The sequence below is a fragment of the Dermacentor variabilis genome, chromosome 3, assembly GCF_050947875.1.
Source record: "Dermacentor variabilis isolate Ectoservices chromosome 3, ASM5094787v1, whole genome shotgun sequence".
In the NCBI taxonomy this organism is placed as follows: domain Eukaryota; kingdom Metazoa; phylum Arthropoda; class Arachnida; order Ixodida; family Ixodidae; genus Dermacentor; species Dermacentor variabilis.
In genome coordinates this window covers 26138849-26152705 of record NC_134570.1, presented here as the reverse complement: position 1 = coordinate 26152705, position 13857 = coordinate 26138849, and the positions used below count along the sequence as shown (strand labels likewise).

The following is a 13857-nucleotide window of genomic DNA, read 5'->3' as shown; positions in this document are numbered from 1 at the left end:
TAACTTTATGTCTCGACAACCTTTATGTCAAGAAGTATTTCTAGATACAAAAAAGAAAAAAGAGCGCATGCCGTGAAGTCATCGGAGAAATAAACTGACGTTGAATATGCTAAATATAGTTGGCGTGTGCCACGACGAGAAAGGGTACACTCTTAGACAAAGGTATACACCCCCCCCCCCCCTCTTTGGGGATGTATATCTGCCACACAACAATAATCGTCATCTGCCTTGCTTGCGTTGCCTTTCTCGAAAACGCCGCGCCCGCTGCTTTCCTGTCGGTTATGCAATGTCACGCTGATAACGCGCATGCCGTTCGTTACTGGGAAGTACCTGGCTCACAGCGTTAAAGAAAGAAAATGCGGACAAGGCAGATGACGTTTATTGCTGTGTGGCAAGATACAACCCAAAGGGTGTAATCTTGTTTTACGATGTAGCATATGTACTGTATGGAGATGTATCGTGGTACATACAACTTCGTCCAGCTCCAATCCATACTCGAAGCACAGGTCTGCGAATTCTTCTTCGGCTGCACATAACGAGACAATATCAAAACTGGCATAAACATATGTCGGCAGCATCGCATTGCAGTCAACATCGGTGATGAATGTTCTGTGGTGATGAATGAATGGCATCTGCCGGTGATACCAGTGAAGCTAGTACTACATATGGTGTGTTGTGCACGAATTGAAATAATGAATCCACAAGCCTCATAAAACAAAATCACAACGCAGGTTTTTAAGGGGATGGCGCAAAACCCTACATCGAGTGATCCTTTTAACATCCGGCATCATGCGTGGCAAACAAGCACGCATGTGTTACTCACTGTATGTTCTCCCCAAGGCTTCAAACAGCAGAGCTGCTTTAACGCCTACAGTCGGCATTGTGGCGTGGTACTCCCTCGCAAGCGTATGTCAACAAATAATACTGCGGACCGTCGGCAACACGCGCAGGCAGATGCAACTTTCGCCTGGCTTCGCCACTCGCTTCCAACGTGCCAGACACACACTTATTTTGACGTGTAAAATAGCAACAAGCATTATTGTCACGTCCTCATGAGGAGAAAAGTTGCAGATTTGTTCGGCGGATGGCGCTACCATCTTAGGTAGCGCGCGATAAACTCGTTAGTTTGAATGTGAAAAAAATATATGTATATATATCTCATTCGAAAGAATTTTTTTTTCGTATTATTATACTTTTTTTATTGGGATGGTTTGATAGCAATTATACGGACGCTCGAAGCGCATTCACGCCGCCGTCGCCGCCGCCATTGTCGTGCTGTCTCGCGGTCCTCTTTTTTTCTTTTTTGGCTCTTTCTAGCATTTCTTATCCCCCGCGCAGGTTAGCCAGCCTGTTTGACTGGCTAGCCCACTCCGGGTTTCTCGCTCTGTTCCTCTTCCTTCCTAAGTGTAACCATTGGTGTAACCCTGGGACCCAGGTAGGGACCGCAAGCACCAGCTGTGTCATTGGCAGTACGCATGGCAGTACGTATAGCTTTTGCACTCAAACCCGCATAAATGTAAATAATGTATTGGTATTGGTCCCGATCACAGCAAGGACACAGTTTGAGCACGGATGGTTTAATTCAGGCGCGGAGTGCATTCAGGGCCGGGTTAACCTATTGGCTAGGAGGCCGCCCCATGAAAATTTTTTTCCTTGACGGGCCCTTGAACAATTTTCAATGGTTCTTCACCATTGCCCTGTCGGAAATTTTGGCTAATTGGCCCTTCATATAGGGCCAATTAGGGCCAGAAAGGGCTTACACACAATCAGTTTTTCCTAAATGTTCACGTGCCGCGATTCATGTAAAAAATATCTTTATAAATTATCTACCTGAGCAGTAACTTATCTGGTGCGCGTATTCTAACAGCGCATTTTATTATTTGATTCAGGCTTTAAAAACACTTTTGACTGTATTGCTATGCTCGAAGTAATAACGCCAGTTGATTCAACACGAAAAGCCCCGAAGCTTTATGAGAAGTTACGATGGGTATTGCTGTCCGCTGACATCCTTGTTCGTTTGCAGTGCTGTCGAGCTTCTCGAGAGCGGTAATGACCTAAAATATAATGTTTATTTTAGCTTCCAGAAATGGAAACAATGCATATGTATAGATTACCCTAAATGATAGGGTTCACCAAGATAGTGAAGCAAAACGGAAACCAGCCACTTGCTTCTTTCAATTTATTGTGGAGCTGGCATTAACATCGACACAGTTGCAGAGGTTGTGTTTTGTAACAATCCATTCTTCATACTTTAATTTCGTGCCAAATTACTGATGCTGGCGGATCCCAGCCAACAACAAAGGGCAAAAATAAAGCCGAACCTTGTTATAACAGAGTTGAGTTCGACATGAAAATACCTTCTTTATATCCGATATTCATTACTAGCGTAAAGTCGTTAAATGCTGATATGGGCAAGAAAGATTTTATATTTAGTTCGTTATGTCAGATATTTCATCATATCTGAATTCGTTATATTGAGGTATAAGTGTAGTAGGAATTTAACTTGATGATTACAAATATGCACTCCCAGTTGTAAGCAGCCGTCGGGAAGCATGCCAAAAGTCATCAGCATCTTTCCACAAATCTGTAGATACCACCAAAGATGCCAGATCCCCGAGTTCCCGGAGTTGGCATCACTGGATTGGAAGAACATTTTACGTAACTTCTAAATCGGTGAGAAGGAAAACGTCAGTATAAATGTATCGCGTTATTTCCTTGTGTTATGACGAATTGGCATCACCGGATTTAACATAGTGCTAAGAGAATTTGCTTTAATGTAGGTACTATAGCATACAAGAGAAAAATTACTACACGGCGACAGTACAAACAAGAAGAAACGTTACAGCACAAACATACTTCACAATAGAAAGGAGAAAGAAAAAAAACGACTATTTTCGAATATGTCACGCACGAAGGCACTGACTTAAGCGGATAGATATAAATGAAAGAATATGAAAAGACAGTTGTTACACTGGCGCATCACATGTATTACTTACTATTGACAAACATTCAGTGGCTCAAACTAAATATATATAACATAACTGATATGCCATTGGTTTAGTAAGGAATTGGCCTCTCCCGCTCAACAAAGTAAACATGTTTGCTCACCATGAACAATCCACTGGTAGTGTAGGTAACTCCAGCTTTGAATTCAAATGCATGGTACACATCGCGACCCGAGTTGGTGTCGAAGAGGTTCATTGCAGTGCGGCTCGTATCCAGTGGCACATCCCCAGTAACGCAAGTTGACGTCGGATATTCATTGAAGGGCACCACACACCCACGCAGAGGTATACGTACCCGGCGAGCAAAGTTGGTCAGGTTTTAAACTTGGTTCCCCAGTACTGCAGCCCGGGATTTACCCATTTGACTATGGACTACGTAGGGAGCCAGGTAGACTTGAGCTGAGGCTCTGCCTCAGTTTAACAACTCGCACTCGAGGAACCTGTCATCACAAAATTGACGCGGTAAAGAGATTAGGAACGGACTTAGATACATACATAGAGACAAATCGCGAACTCGGGTAAGTTCCCAAAGAATGCTAATAACATAAAAACATCTTGCCACCGGTGAGAGCTGAACCCGAAACCTCGAAATGAGCGTACGTCTGTTCTCACATCCACGTTCTTGGGTATTTTGTACGCGTACAAGATATCTAACCCGGGAAGTGTTAGCCATGGTCATGACAGCGGTTGTGGAACATGTAATAAAAGTATGGATAGTGAAAGTGATTCCAATGAGCAATGGCGACTCTGATAGTACCATTTCACCTACGCGGTGGCAGGAGTGTGCCTATGACCCAAGAAAACTTCCTGCCATTCGTATTTTGTCACCCAAGTAAAAAAAAAAAAAAATGTCTCGCAGGTAGGCACATGAACTTGATATGCACAAATATAAGAAACACGTTATTGTCTTGCTTTAGCGCAACTCAGTTTTAGCATGAAGCAACAGGGACAGGTGACAGGTTGAGCGCTAACTTCCAAAGTTGAAAGTTAGCGCTCATCCTGTCATCTGTCCCTGTTCTTTTATACTCAAGCTGAATTGTGCTAAAGCAGGACAAGAATGTGATACACCAACTCGCCCATTCAACAATACTTGTTAACTTCATAAGAAACATGCTACGTGTGTCCAGCTCATGTACGTAGCCTTTTTATGGATTTGAAAGTAAAATTCATTCATAAAGAATGTCAAAACTGTGTAGTAAATCTGCTGCCAGTTTGAGGGCCCGATATATATTTATAGGCTACTTCAACGTGCGTGCGTCGCCCCCTTCCCCACTTTGTCACCTGCTAAATACAATTCGCTCGTACCTTCATATAACCTTTGCATATATCCACAAATATATCCCCGAAATATCGACCCACCCACTACCAGCAGGCTTCCATGCACGCCAAAAGAGGGCAGGAAGGAGGAGGGGGGGGGGAGCTATAATATTTAACATTAATATCGCTTCTATAAAGAAAGAACAAGGAAAAACAACGCAAGCCGGTCAATATAGGTAGCTTTCATGTGACCACACGGATGCAGCTTTTCGTAGCGCTAGTACCCACACATGGCGGCCACGATGACGTCACTGCACCTTATCATCACGTGTGCATCGTTTTGCTTCTTTTTTTTCGGTGCAAACGCTCTTTTCCTGGTTATCACGGTTAAAATTTGTCTGTAGGCGACAAACGCACCTTTCTTGCTACCATACCATTAAGTTTCTTGCTTACGTAGCTTCTTGACGTGCTCGTACCCTAAGACGTACGGCGGCCAGCATGACGCCAATGAAAATTATCTATATGACAACGTGTCATGCCGACAAAATTTAGCTAATATAAGCAACAATAAGACTTTTACAAAGCTCACGTACTAGAAGTACGATTTCGCCTCAACTCTATGATGACGCGCACATTTCCTTTAAATAGCGCACTATAGGCGCATCTTTAGACGGAGTTACAATACCTGTTTATTTTTTGTTGCTGTTGCCGGAGTTATAGGGAATTGTGAGCGTGAAGCTTGTGTTCCCGTCTTTTTTTTTTTTTAAAGCTTATTGTCTTCGTCATTCTTGACTGAACGTCAGCGCACTTAATAAAGTGTAGATGAACGTTAAAATACATGGACACACGGGCGCTTACACACAAGCAGATCAACTAGTCCGCCAGTTCCTCCCGAGTATATTCATCAGTTTTTCTGAGAACATTTAGCGCATTAACACAGATAATGTGCTTCAAAAGTCACAAAAATATGAATTTTCATTTTCAGTGCAACGAGCGACTTCGTTCAAACTGTTTCAGTGAATACCTGCATAATGAAAACAGTTCTGCAGTCTGATTTATTTGAATATGAAGGACCAGGCAGTCTCTCGAGTCGTTTTCGTAAATACAGACGCAAGTGTGACCATTCACTGACAAGCTTGGTATCCTTAACAAACCTTTGTAGACGCCGTGGTGAAGACACTACCCTCGTGAAGGACAGGCCTGTGGCCCTGGACGATGCAGTTGTGGTCGTTGGCTGCGGTGTCCGAAGCAGACGCCTCTGTCTCCCAATTCAAGAAGACATTTGCTCTTCCGCCGTACCTGTATAACCGGAGCCATACATGCTCTTCAGTATCGACAAGACCCTGCCGGTGCCTTCGCGCGTTTTTGACCTACATCTGTGTAATAAATATGGCCTGCAATACCTTTTTTTTTTGAAATGCTACGAGTGCCACTAATCAGACGAGCCCCGTGCTGACACCTGCATAAAGGGAGAGAACAAAGTAAGATTATTCAGTTATACATAGAGGACTTGGATGTGCCGTAAGGTACTCACGGCTATACTCTGAGACATATGTGCTTCCACATTAAAGGGGCCCTGAACCCCTTTTTATCGAAGTTGAGAGAGGCACTTGAAGCGAAAATAGGCTATTTTAGAAATACTTTGCCGCAAAAAGTACTTCAATGCGTCCAGCAGAAGCGGACTTATTGGCAATCAAACATGGCCTCCGCTGTGCGCCCGTTCCTTCTTCAACGCCTTGCACTGCGAATACTATATGGCGCACTGGGGCGTGCCCACAATGTTCCCTCCTTCTAAATGTCACCGTGGCGCGCAGTTCAAATTTCATTTTGAATGTCAACGTAGACGCCACGACTTGCGCCTTTGGTGCCTACGACGCGCTAAACATAAGCCAAACGCGCTTGTCCTCAGCGAGCCGCAGTGCACTTAGCCAGTGGACTCGCGGTAGCCGCGACATCTACGTCATGTTGCCGACCGCAGCTTGATGTCAGCTATCGGCGAATAGCGGCAGTCTAAGGGAATGATGGAATAGTGCGTCTAGGAGAGAGTGAGGACAGGGCTTTCCGTTGAAAAGAGAGCGCCTGAGGGAAAGGTGACTTCGCGATCCGCTTGCGAGCTCCACGCAGCGCGGACTACGTTATTTCGCCAAGCCCGAGAGGTGGTTCAGGGCCCCTTTAAATTAGCGATTTCTGAATGGCACCAAAAGCGATGATGCAAAACCCCTTCATATAGCGAGGCTCTTAAGTTTCGCAATTTGGAAATTTTCGCCTAATGTACGGCAGCGCGAAATGTCTCTCTCTTCAAGCGTCAAGAAGAGAGACTTGATGGTACAAAAACCGAACAATTCTGGCTCTGTACCACTGCTAATCAGTTGTGGAAATAGTGTGAGAGGAATAGTGATAAAGAACTTGCAAGTGAGCGATAAAGACATCCCTAGCACACATGTGCAAGTTTAACTCTGGTTTACCAACCCGCCCAAGTCTATACCCAATTAAACAAGTATTCGCGGACTCCACTGAAAGATGGCTTCACCGCGGGGTGCCCAGTCATTAAGAAAAAGGAGCAGCTAGGGCAGCATTTACCAGATCGTTCCGTTACTCGCACATTTCACCAAAAATACGCGCAATCTTATGAATAGATTCGAGTGCTATGAACCCACCCCATCCGCAAATACAAGTCAAGGCTACTCTCAGGGCGCGAGCCCCGACCTTCAAGCTCGAGCACTGCTTCGAAAATGACCTCGGAGTATAGTACAATCACTATGAAAGACGGCAGTATGCCGGTTTCATGGTCAAGAAACTGTAAGGATTGGGAGGTCAATCCCACCTTTCGGAACCAGTTGTCAATATTGGAGTCGTGCATGAATTAGATGGTAGCTAGCCCATGCCGTCGTCCAACTTATCCACGCTGAGGACGTTGTTGAAGGGAAGGACTGCTTCTCATCGAGAACGAGGAATATGGGTTTATTTACAGTATCTACATAAGGACGTTGCAGTTCATCAGTTTAGCATGACTGCGAGAGAAAGCACACTGAGCAGCCGCACAACAGCGGTTTATAAAGACTCGGTCCTCCCTCGATCCCAAGGTGAAGGAAACGTTCGACCAAGCACCGTAGACGAACCGCCTCTTTGCGCGAGGGATTACACACACACACTTCCGCACAGGTTCACGGTTCTCAACCGAGGTCAGACGGTCTTCGCAGAACTCGGAGCTGACGTCAGGAACGGTGCGTGGGAAGGGGCCTCGAACTACGTTCCCTCGGGGACTCCCTTGTTCACAGCAGACCTGGTCGGCGGTGGCGGGTTCCGTCACAAAGCCTGGTTCGTTGAACTCATCTCGGCAATCCCGCGACGCAGAGTGGCGGACGTGGCGCATTGTGGTGCGGACACAGTAGACTTAGTGACGCCGTGTGGCTAGAGGGTTGGCAAAACTTGCGGCAAAACTTGCGCCTCAGCGGGCTGTTCTTAACAAGACCGACACCTATTACACAGCGTAGGCGAGAAGGTTCATGATAGAGTGTACAAGCGCGACTGAACAAGGACGTAGAAAGAAACAGATACACAGCCATCAGCAAGCCATCAGTGTCGCTATCTGAAAAAGAGATGCGATTCCTCGGTTTATCGTTGTAACTATTGCAATGTATGTTTCGACTATATGCCTTGAACACGTGTACGGTTCATCGACATGGACCGCTGAATGTTCTTTTTTGCTGTACCGTTTCTTTCAGCTCGTACGGTGTATATTCATCGATGCGTGCGAAAATGAAATCTATGCTTGAAAATTAGCGCTGTCTCTGTGTATCTGTTTCTTTCTGCGTACTCGTTCACTCGCGTTTACACACTCTATCGTGGATTCAAACCAACTAGCCCGCCATCGTGTTTTAACCGAGAACGTTCAACTATGCCCCAACAACAGAGCCGTCGTCCCGCACTGCAAGGAAACAGTGATTGCACAGCGACGGCAGTAACAAACGCTCACGTGCAACATTTATATACAATACGTGGAAAGGGGAAGGAAATTGCTCGTCGGGAGTCCGCGACGCGAGAAGTGTATATAACCCTCCGTGCTAAACGTCGCGCAAAATGCCGTGCTCCGTCGCTCCACGGTTGCGATTTTACCCACGGCTCACGCGTAGACGAGTCGGTTGCGGCAAGGCGGGCCCGGTCCACGCATCGGCCGATTGCCATCCGCACAAGAACGCCGAGCACGGCAAGCAGGTAGGCAGGCCGGTACATTTGCGAACTGGGAGAGCTAGCTCGCCATAAACGGCACCGATGCGTCAACCCCGGTCGAAATAACCCTGACGGTGCTAAGAGGGTGAAGGCAAGAGTAGGAGGAACTAAGACGCCAACCGGTCCGCCGGAGGCTTCAGGTTCGGCGCCCGTTTATGGGCCTAGCCCGGGTTTAGTGCGGTCGTTTGAATACCCTCGCTCTTCTGTTGTGTATGGCGGGTGCGCCCCGGAGCGTGAAATGAGCAACCGGTCCGGCGCTCGCGGTAGAGACTCCGTGTCGGCGAGAGACGCTTGCTTGCTTTTGTGCCTTGCCTGCATGAGCTATGCGGTGATCATCCTGAGGTGAGAACTCTACAGAAGTTTGTGCTGTGTACTGGAGCTGCTGAATTCGCATCGTATTCGATCAGTCTGTCCTGGGACCCCTGTGCCTTATAGAGGTCCTCTTTAATGAAAAAAAAAATAATGCAGAGAAATAAGCCACAGAAAAAAAATTTTTGTTTGCCGACTTCTGTGCAACCCCAATTTGCACTCAATGTTATTCGACACACGTTGTCCGTCGTTGCTCGTGCTTGTCTGTTCTATTTGTTCTTATAACAATAAGAATGTCGCAACGACTGTCGGCAGTCTGGCTTCAGCAATAAATTGCTGCACGACGAAACGAAGCATGAGATGATATTACATAAACGAAAATTGATGCTGGCGTTCTGTGGTCATCCCTGGTCCTTGCGCCAATAAAACCCATACATCATCATCATCATTATTATTATTGACACGTGTACTTGTATATCTCTATCGGGCGACGTGTAGCTGTGATAAGCATAATTTGCTGCACTCTAAAAAACGTTTGCACCCTTTGGGGTGTATATCTGCCACACAACGATAATCGTCATCAGCCTTGATGCGCTTGCTTTCTTGAAAACGCCGCGCCCGCTACTTTCCTGTCGGGAATGCTATGTCATGCTGATAACGCGAATGCCGTTCGTTACTGGGAAGTACCGGGCTTGCAGCGTTAAAGAAAGGAAGCGCATCAAGGCAGGTCTCGATTATTGTTGTTTGGCAGATATACACTCCAAAGGGTGCAAACTTTCTTTAGAGTGTGCGCTCTCGCCCGTCAGTTTGCGTTGAAGCGATAGGCAGCACGAAGATCACTTCGCTCGCTGCTGCTGCCGCGCTTCCTCACACCAGTGTTTTGACAGCGAGTGTCCGAGGTCATTGAGTGTGATGTGCGCATGTTTGCCTGTGTGGCGCTGACACGATGCTTATATATTCAGTTGGTAAGCCAGTGTTCACAACTTTATGCGGCCGATAAAACTATCCTTCGCAGGCTGTCTACTAATTTGCTATCGCATTTGATGCTTCGCCTTTCGAGCGAAACGGCGACTTTTTTTTATAGTGATACTGTCTATGGCTAGGACCTGGCGGACCGCGTCCTCGCGTAGACTAACAATTTTTCATAATTGGGCCGATCCCGAAGATAGGGCAATACCAAGCCGACCCGCAGTGGAGGTGAAGCAGGCGTTAAGCACCTCCTATACGTGGGCCGATCCCGAAGGTTGCGCAATACCGGGCCGATTGGTGGCGGAGGTGGAACAGGCTTTAAACAGTCCCCATGCGTGGGCTTATCCCAAAGATAGTGCAATACCGGGCCGACCCACGTCGGAGGTGCAGTTAGTCATTAAGGGGCCCATATACACAGCTTCGCTGGTCATCCTTCTTCACTGAGTGGAAGGGCACTGAGTTTTTTCAGAAATAAGAATTGATTAGTGTTGTTTAAGATATCTATAGCGTGGAGTAAGTCACCGCAGTTTTACGGTTGGCTGGAGCGAAGTTGATAGCTTTTGAAAATAGCCCGAACCAAAAGCTGTGCAAAAACAGCTTGTATCCTGTTATTATTATTTTTTTTGAAGCTAAGTCTTTTCACTGTACGGTGCAATTCCGTTGCCAGAGGAAAGTATGATTGCTTAATGGTTGCTTGTTTGATCAGTTGATTTTAACTAACTAACTAACTAACTAACTGACTGACTGACTGACTGACTGACTGACTGACTGACTGACTGACTGACTGACTGACTGACTGACTGACTGACTGACTGACTGACTGACTGACTGACTGACTGAATGACTGACTGAATGACTTACTGACTGACTGACGTTCGAAAATGGCCATGTAAAATATTGTATGCATTTAGACGAAAGCATAACCCTTGACTCCCAGCATGTAGAAATTGCAGTGAAAACTGATTCGAAATGAAGCGACGCGACAGCGAAAGCAAAAGAACTCGAGCGCATAAAGCTAACTTTCCAGAAACGAGAGGAAACGATGCAACAGTGGAAGAAAAAAGAAATAAAGAAAGAGAGATGACAACATGAGTAAAAGGTATAACGATAAGTACAAACCATCTTTCCTCTCTTTATTGAAAAAAAAAAGTATGAAATATTTCGGAGCAATGCTTTGTGGTGGAGGGATCCTTCCATGGCAAAAGGGGGTTTTCTATACTGAAAAGGCGGTCGTCGATGTGGTTCAATGGAACCCATACAGCTCTTTGCGGCAGTGAGCGCAGACTTTTGAAGAGGGCTTTCGAAGCGCGGAGCTCCGCGAGCTCTCTCTTTATATAAGGTGAGCGTATGGTGCCGAAAAGAGGAAGCGTGCTTTGCTCTCGCGAAGAGCTTTCAACCATTGTGTGTAGTGTGTACTCGGAAAGGGATTTACGACCTCATCCACACGCGACATAGCGAGGTGACCGACTGCGCTACAATACTCATGCATTTGTGCTATTGCAGATATATCGGGTGTGTCCCGACTCTGGCCATCATAGGAGATAGTCTACGTTCACAGCGAAGAAGATAGCTTCGAGCCCGTATAATGAAATACATCTAGAGCCATCTGGAAGACGTGTCTGCGACGCAACGAGCCACCTCGCATCGACACGAAAGAGCTATAGAAAAGCCTATAGTATTGCTGTATCCTAACACTTGGAGTGTGCGAACCCGCACAAAGCCCAACGTAGCTTACACTACGGTCATGATAAAAGGCGACTGCGTTTACCCGTGAGCTCGCGACCTTCCCGTCGAGTTTTCAAACCTTCTGTTCAATCGCCATCTCGTTTGGACAACAAAGTAGCCTGCATTGTTTTTTTTTCACTTTCATGCGGCCTTCGTTAACCTTTTTGGCGACTTCGCCCGAACTGGAATGAGGTTAAGATGGCCGCTGTTTTCTCAGTCTTTCATGTAGACGTCTACGGCGAGTATTGGAACACAGCCTCCGTCGCTGTCGCCACACAATATCAGTGGCGCAGACGGCGCGCGCGTGTGTGTCTGTTAAGAAAGAAAGTCAGATACGCCCAGACAACTGTTAATCATGTCCACTCATTTACACTTTACTATGACCTACCCGATTCTTGGCCAATTTCCCAGAGTGAGTACGTGTCAGCAGATCACAAGGATGTACACCTACATCTACATTCTCCACTTAGTTTTGAGCTAGAAGTGCCATATCTTAGCTAATATTTTCCCCTTACCTAAGTGGAAGGGCGTAAAATTGCGTGGCGTAATTGCAAAATGTATGAAACGACGTTCCATCTATCGATTTTTAAAATTTTTAATTATATGCATAAAAATAAATGCGTGGGGCTACGTTCAAATCAAACAGCCCGCGCATACGATGTCCCACATAGTTGAACCTTGTTACAGGTAGTGCTGTGATCCGTATAAAACGTATAAGTCTCTGGAACAACGTTCTGGATGACAGCTGCTGATTCATTCCACATATCTGCAATTTTAGGTGGAATGCTGGTTCATTTGGGTAAGCGAAAATTATTAGCGAAAGTTTTTTTCACTTATAACTAGAACCTCTGGGGAAGTAGATTGAGTGTAGAGAAGTTATTCTGCTGGGGAGCTAGGATGGAGGTGGTCCACTCTCAGCAGGAAATGCCGTTTGATTTTCTTTATGTGAAGTTCAGGAAGTGCGGGAGCTGGCTGAAGCGCGGCAGCTGCGGCGAGCGAAATGACCTTCGTGCTGTCTGTTGCTTGAACGCGAACTGAGGGGCGAAAACACAGCAAACGCAACGCTACGAGCGCATGGCCCACCTAGACTCTGCCCGCAATGCAAATCACTTTCAAGATAAAGCCCGCTTCACCGCGCGTTGCTGCTGAAATATAACGCCTGCGCCCCTCGGTATCGTGCTCGCGACGGAAGACGGCGCGCTTCCTCCTCGCTTTTCTTTCTTGCGCGCGCGAGAATGAGCCACGATCTTCGGCTCACCCTCGCACGCTTTCACTCGCACATACAGCATACGGCGCGCGGCGGCGGTGTTACATGGTGTTACCATCCTTGGACTTTACACGGAACATCACGGCGACGACGACGACGAAAATGCGCCTGGAGTGTTCATATAATTGTTTTAGCAATACGGAAGTTAATATGGAGGCAAACAGACGGTGTGATAGAGACCACGTATTCCTAATTTATGCACTGTGTGTATACCTGAAAAGCTCCGGTAGAGCTCCGTGGTCGGCCTCATTGTAGACGTGACATTTCTGCTTCACGGCAGGGCTAGACCGTAACTGAAAATTTAGGAGCACATGGCGTTGTGCTGCTAAACACGAAGTCGCGAGTTCAATGCCCGTTCACGGCGGTCGCATCTCGATGGCGGTGAAATGCAAAAACGCTCTAATGCGCTTGCATTCAGGTGAACGGTAGGCATCCCCAGTGGTCAAAATTAATCTGGAGTCCACTAATACAGTGTTCCTGATAATAATATCGTGGTTTTGGCACGTAAAACTCCAAAATATTACTGCTACTGAAACAGCTCGTCACTTCATGTACAGATTTCGTGGCTTCTTTTGTAGATATCACCATCATGTTTCATAGGCACAAGAAGTCGCTAGAAAAAAAGAAAACACTAATTGTCCCTCCACAAGACGCGTTCCCACGAGTTCGTGTATTAAATTTGCGTCGTCAAAACATGACTCAAGCCTACGAGAGTGATTGTTGGTGACATTTTTGCTGTGCAGTTTCGACATCATCGTGTTTTCATGACATGGTAGCCATACCGTCGTCGTTGTCATTGTACAATAGTCGTTAGGCCGTTGTCCTAGCGCTATAGATACTGCTATTTCTTGAGCGGCCCTCTTTAATACCGTTTTGTTTCCCTACAACGCGTCAAGAGCACGCGGTGTCTGTTAAAAACGCCAGTAAGGTTGTGCGCAGCCGGGTGATGATATTTGCCTGCGCAACAAATAGCTGAAGAGAAGAGGGAGTTCATTATAGGAAAAGCAGAGATGTCCGCCTGAGCTGGTATGCTCTGGTCCGCTACTCTGCACAGTAAAAACAAGAATGGGGGGCAAAAAAAGAATTATGAAAGAT

At 46.4% G+C, this 13857-nt stretch overlaps 1 protein-coding gene across 1 annotated transcript in view; it reads right to left on the bottom strand.

The window, feature by feature from the left end:
- The window catches only part of beta-PheRS (phenylalanine--tRNA ligase beta subunit), a 30867-nt gene extending 29846 nt beyond the window's left edge, over nt 1–1021 (bottom strand). Inside the window, exons 1-2 of the mRNA XM_075684581.1 lie at nt 824–1021; nt 471–526 (exon numbers count right to left, since the gene is read on the bottom strand). Coding sequence (XP_075540696.1) covers nt 471–526; nt 824–881 — 114 coding nt within the window. The 5' untranslated portion in view covers nt 882–1021. The remainder of the gene's footprint in view (nt 1–470; nt 527–823) is intronic.
- Nucleotides 1022–13857: the final 12836 nt, after the last annotated feature.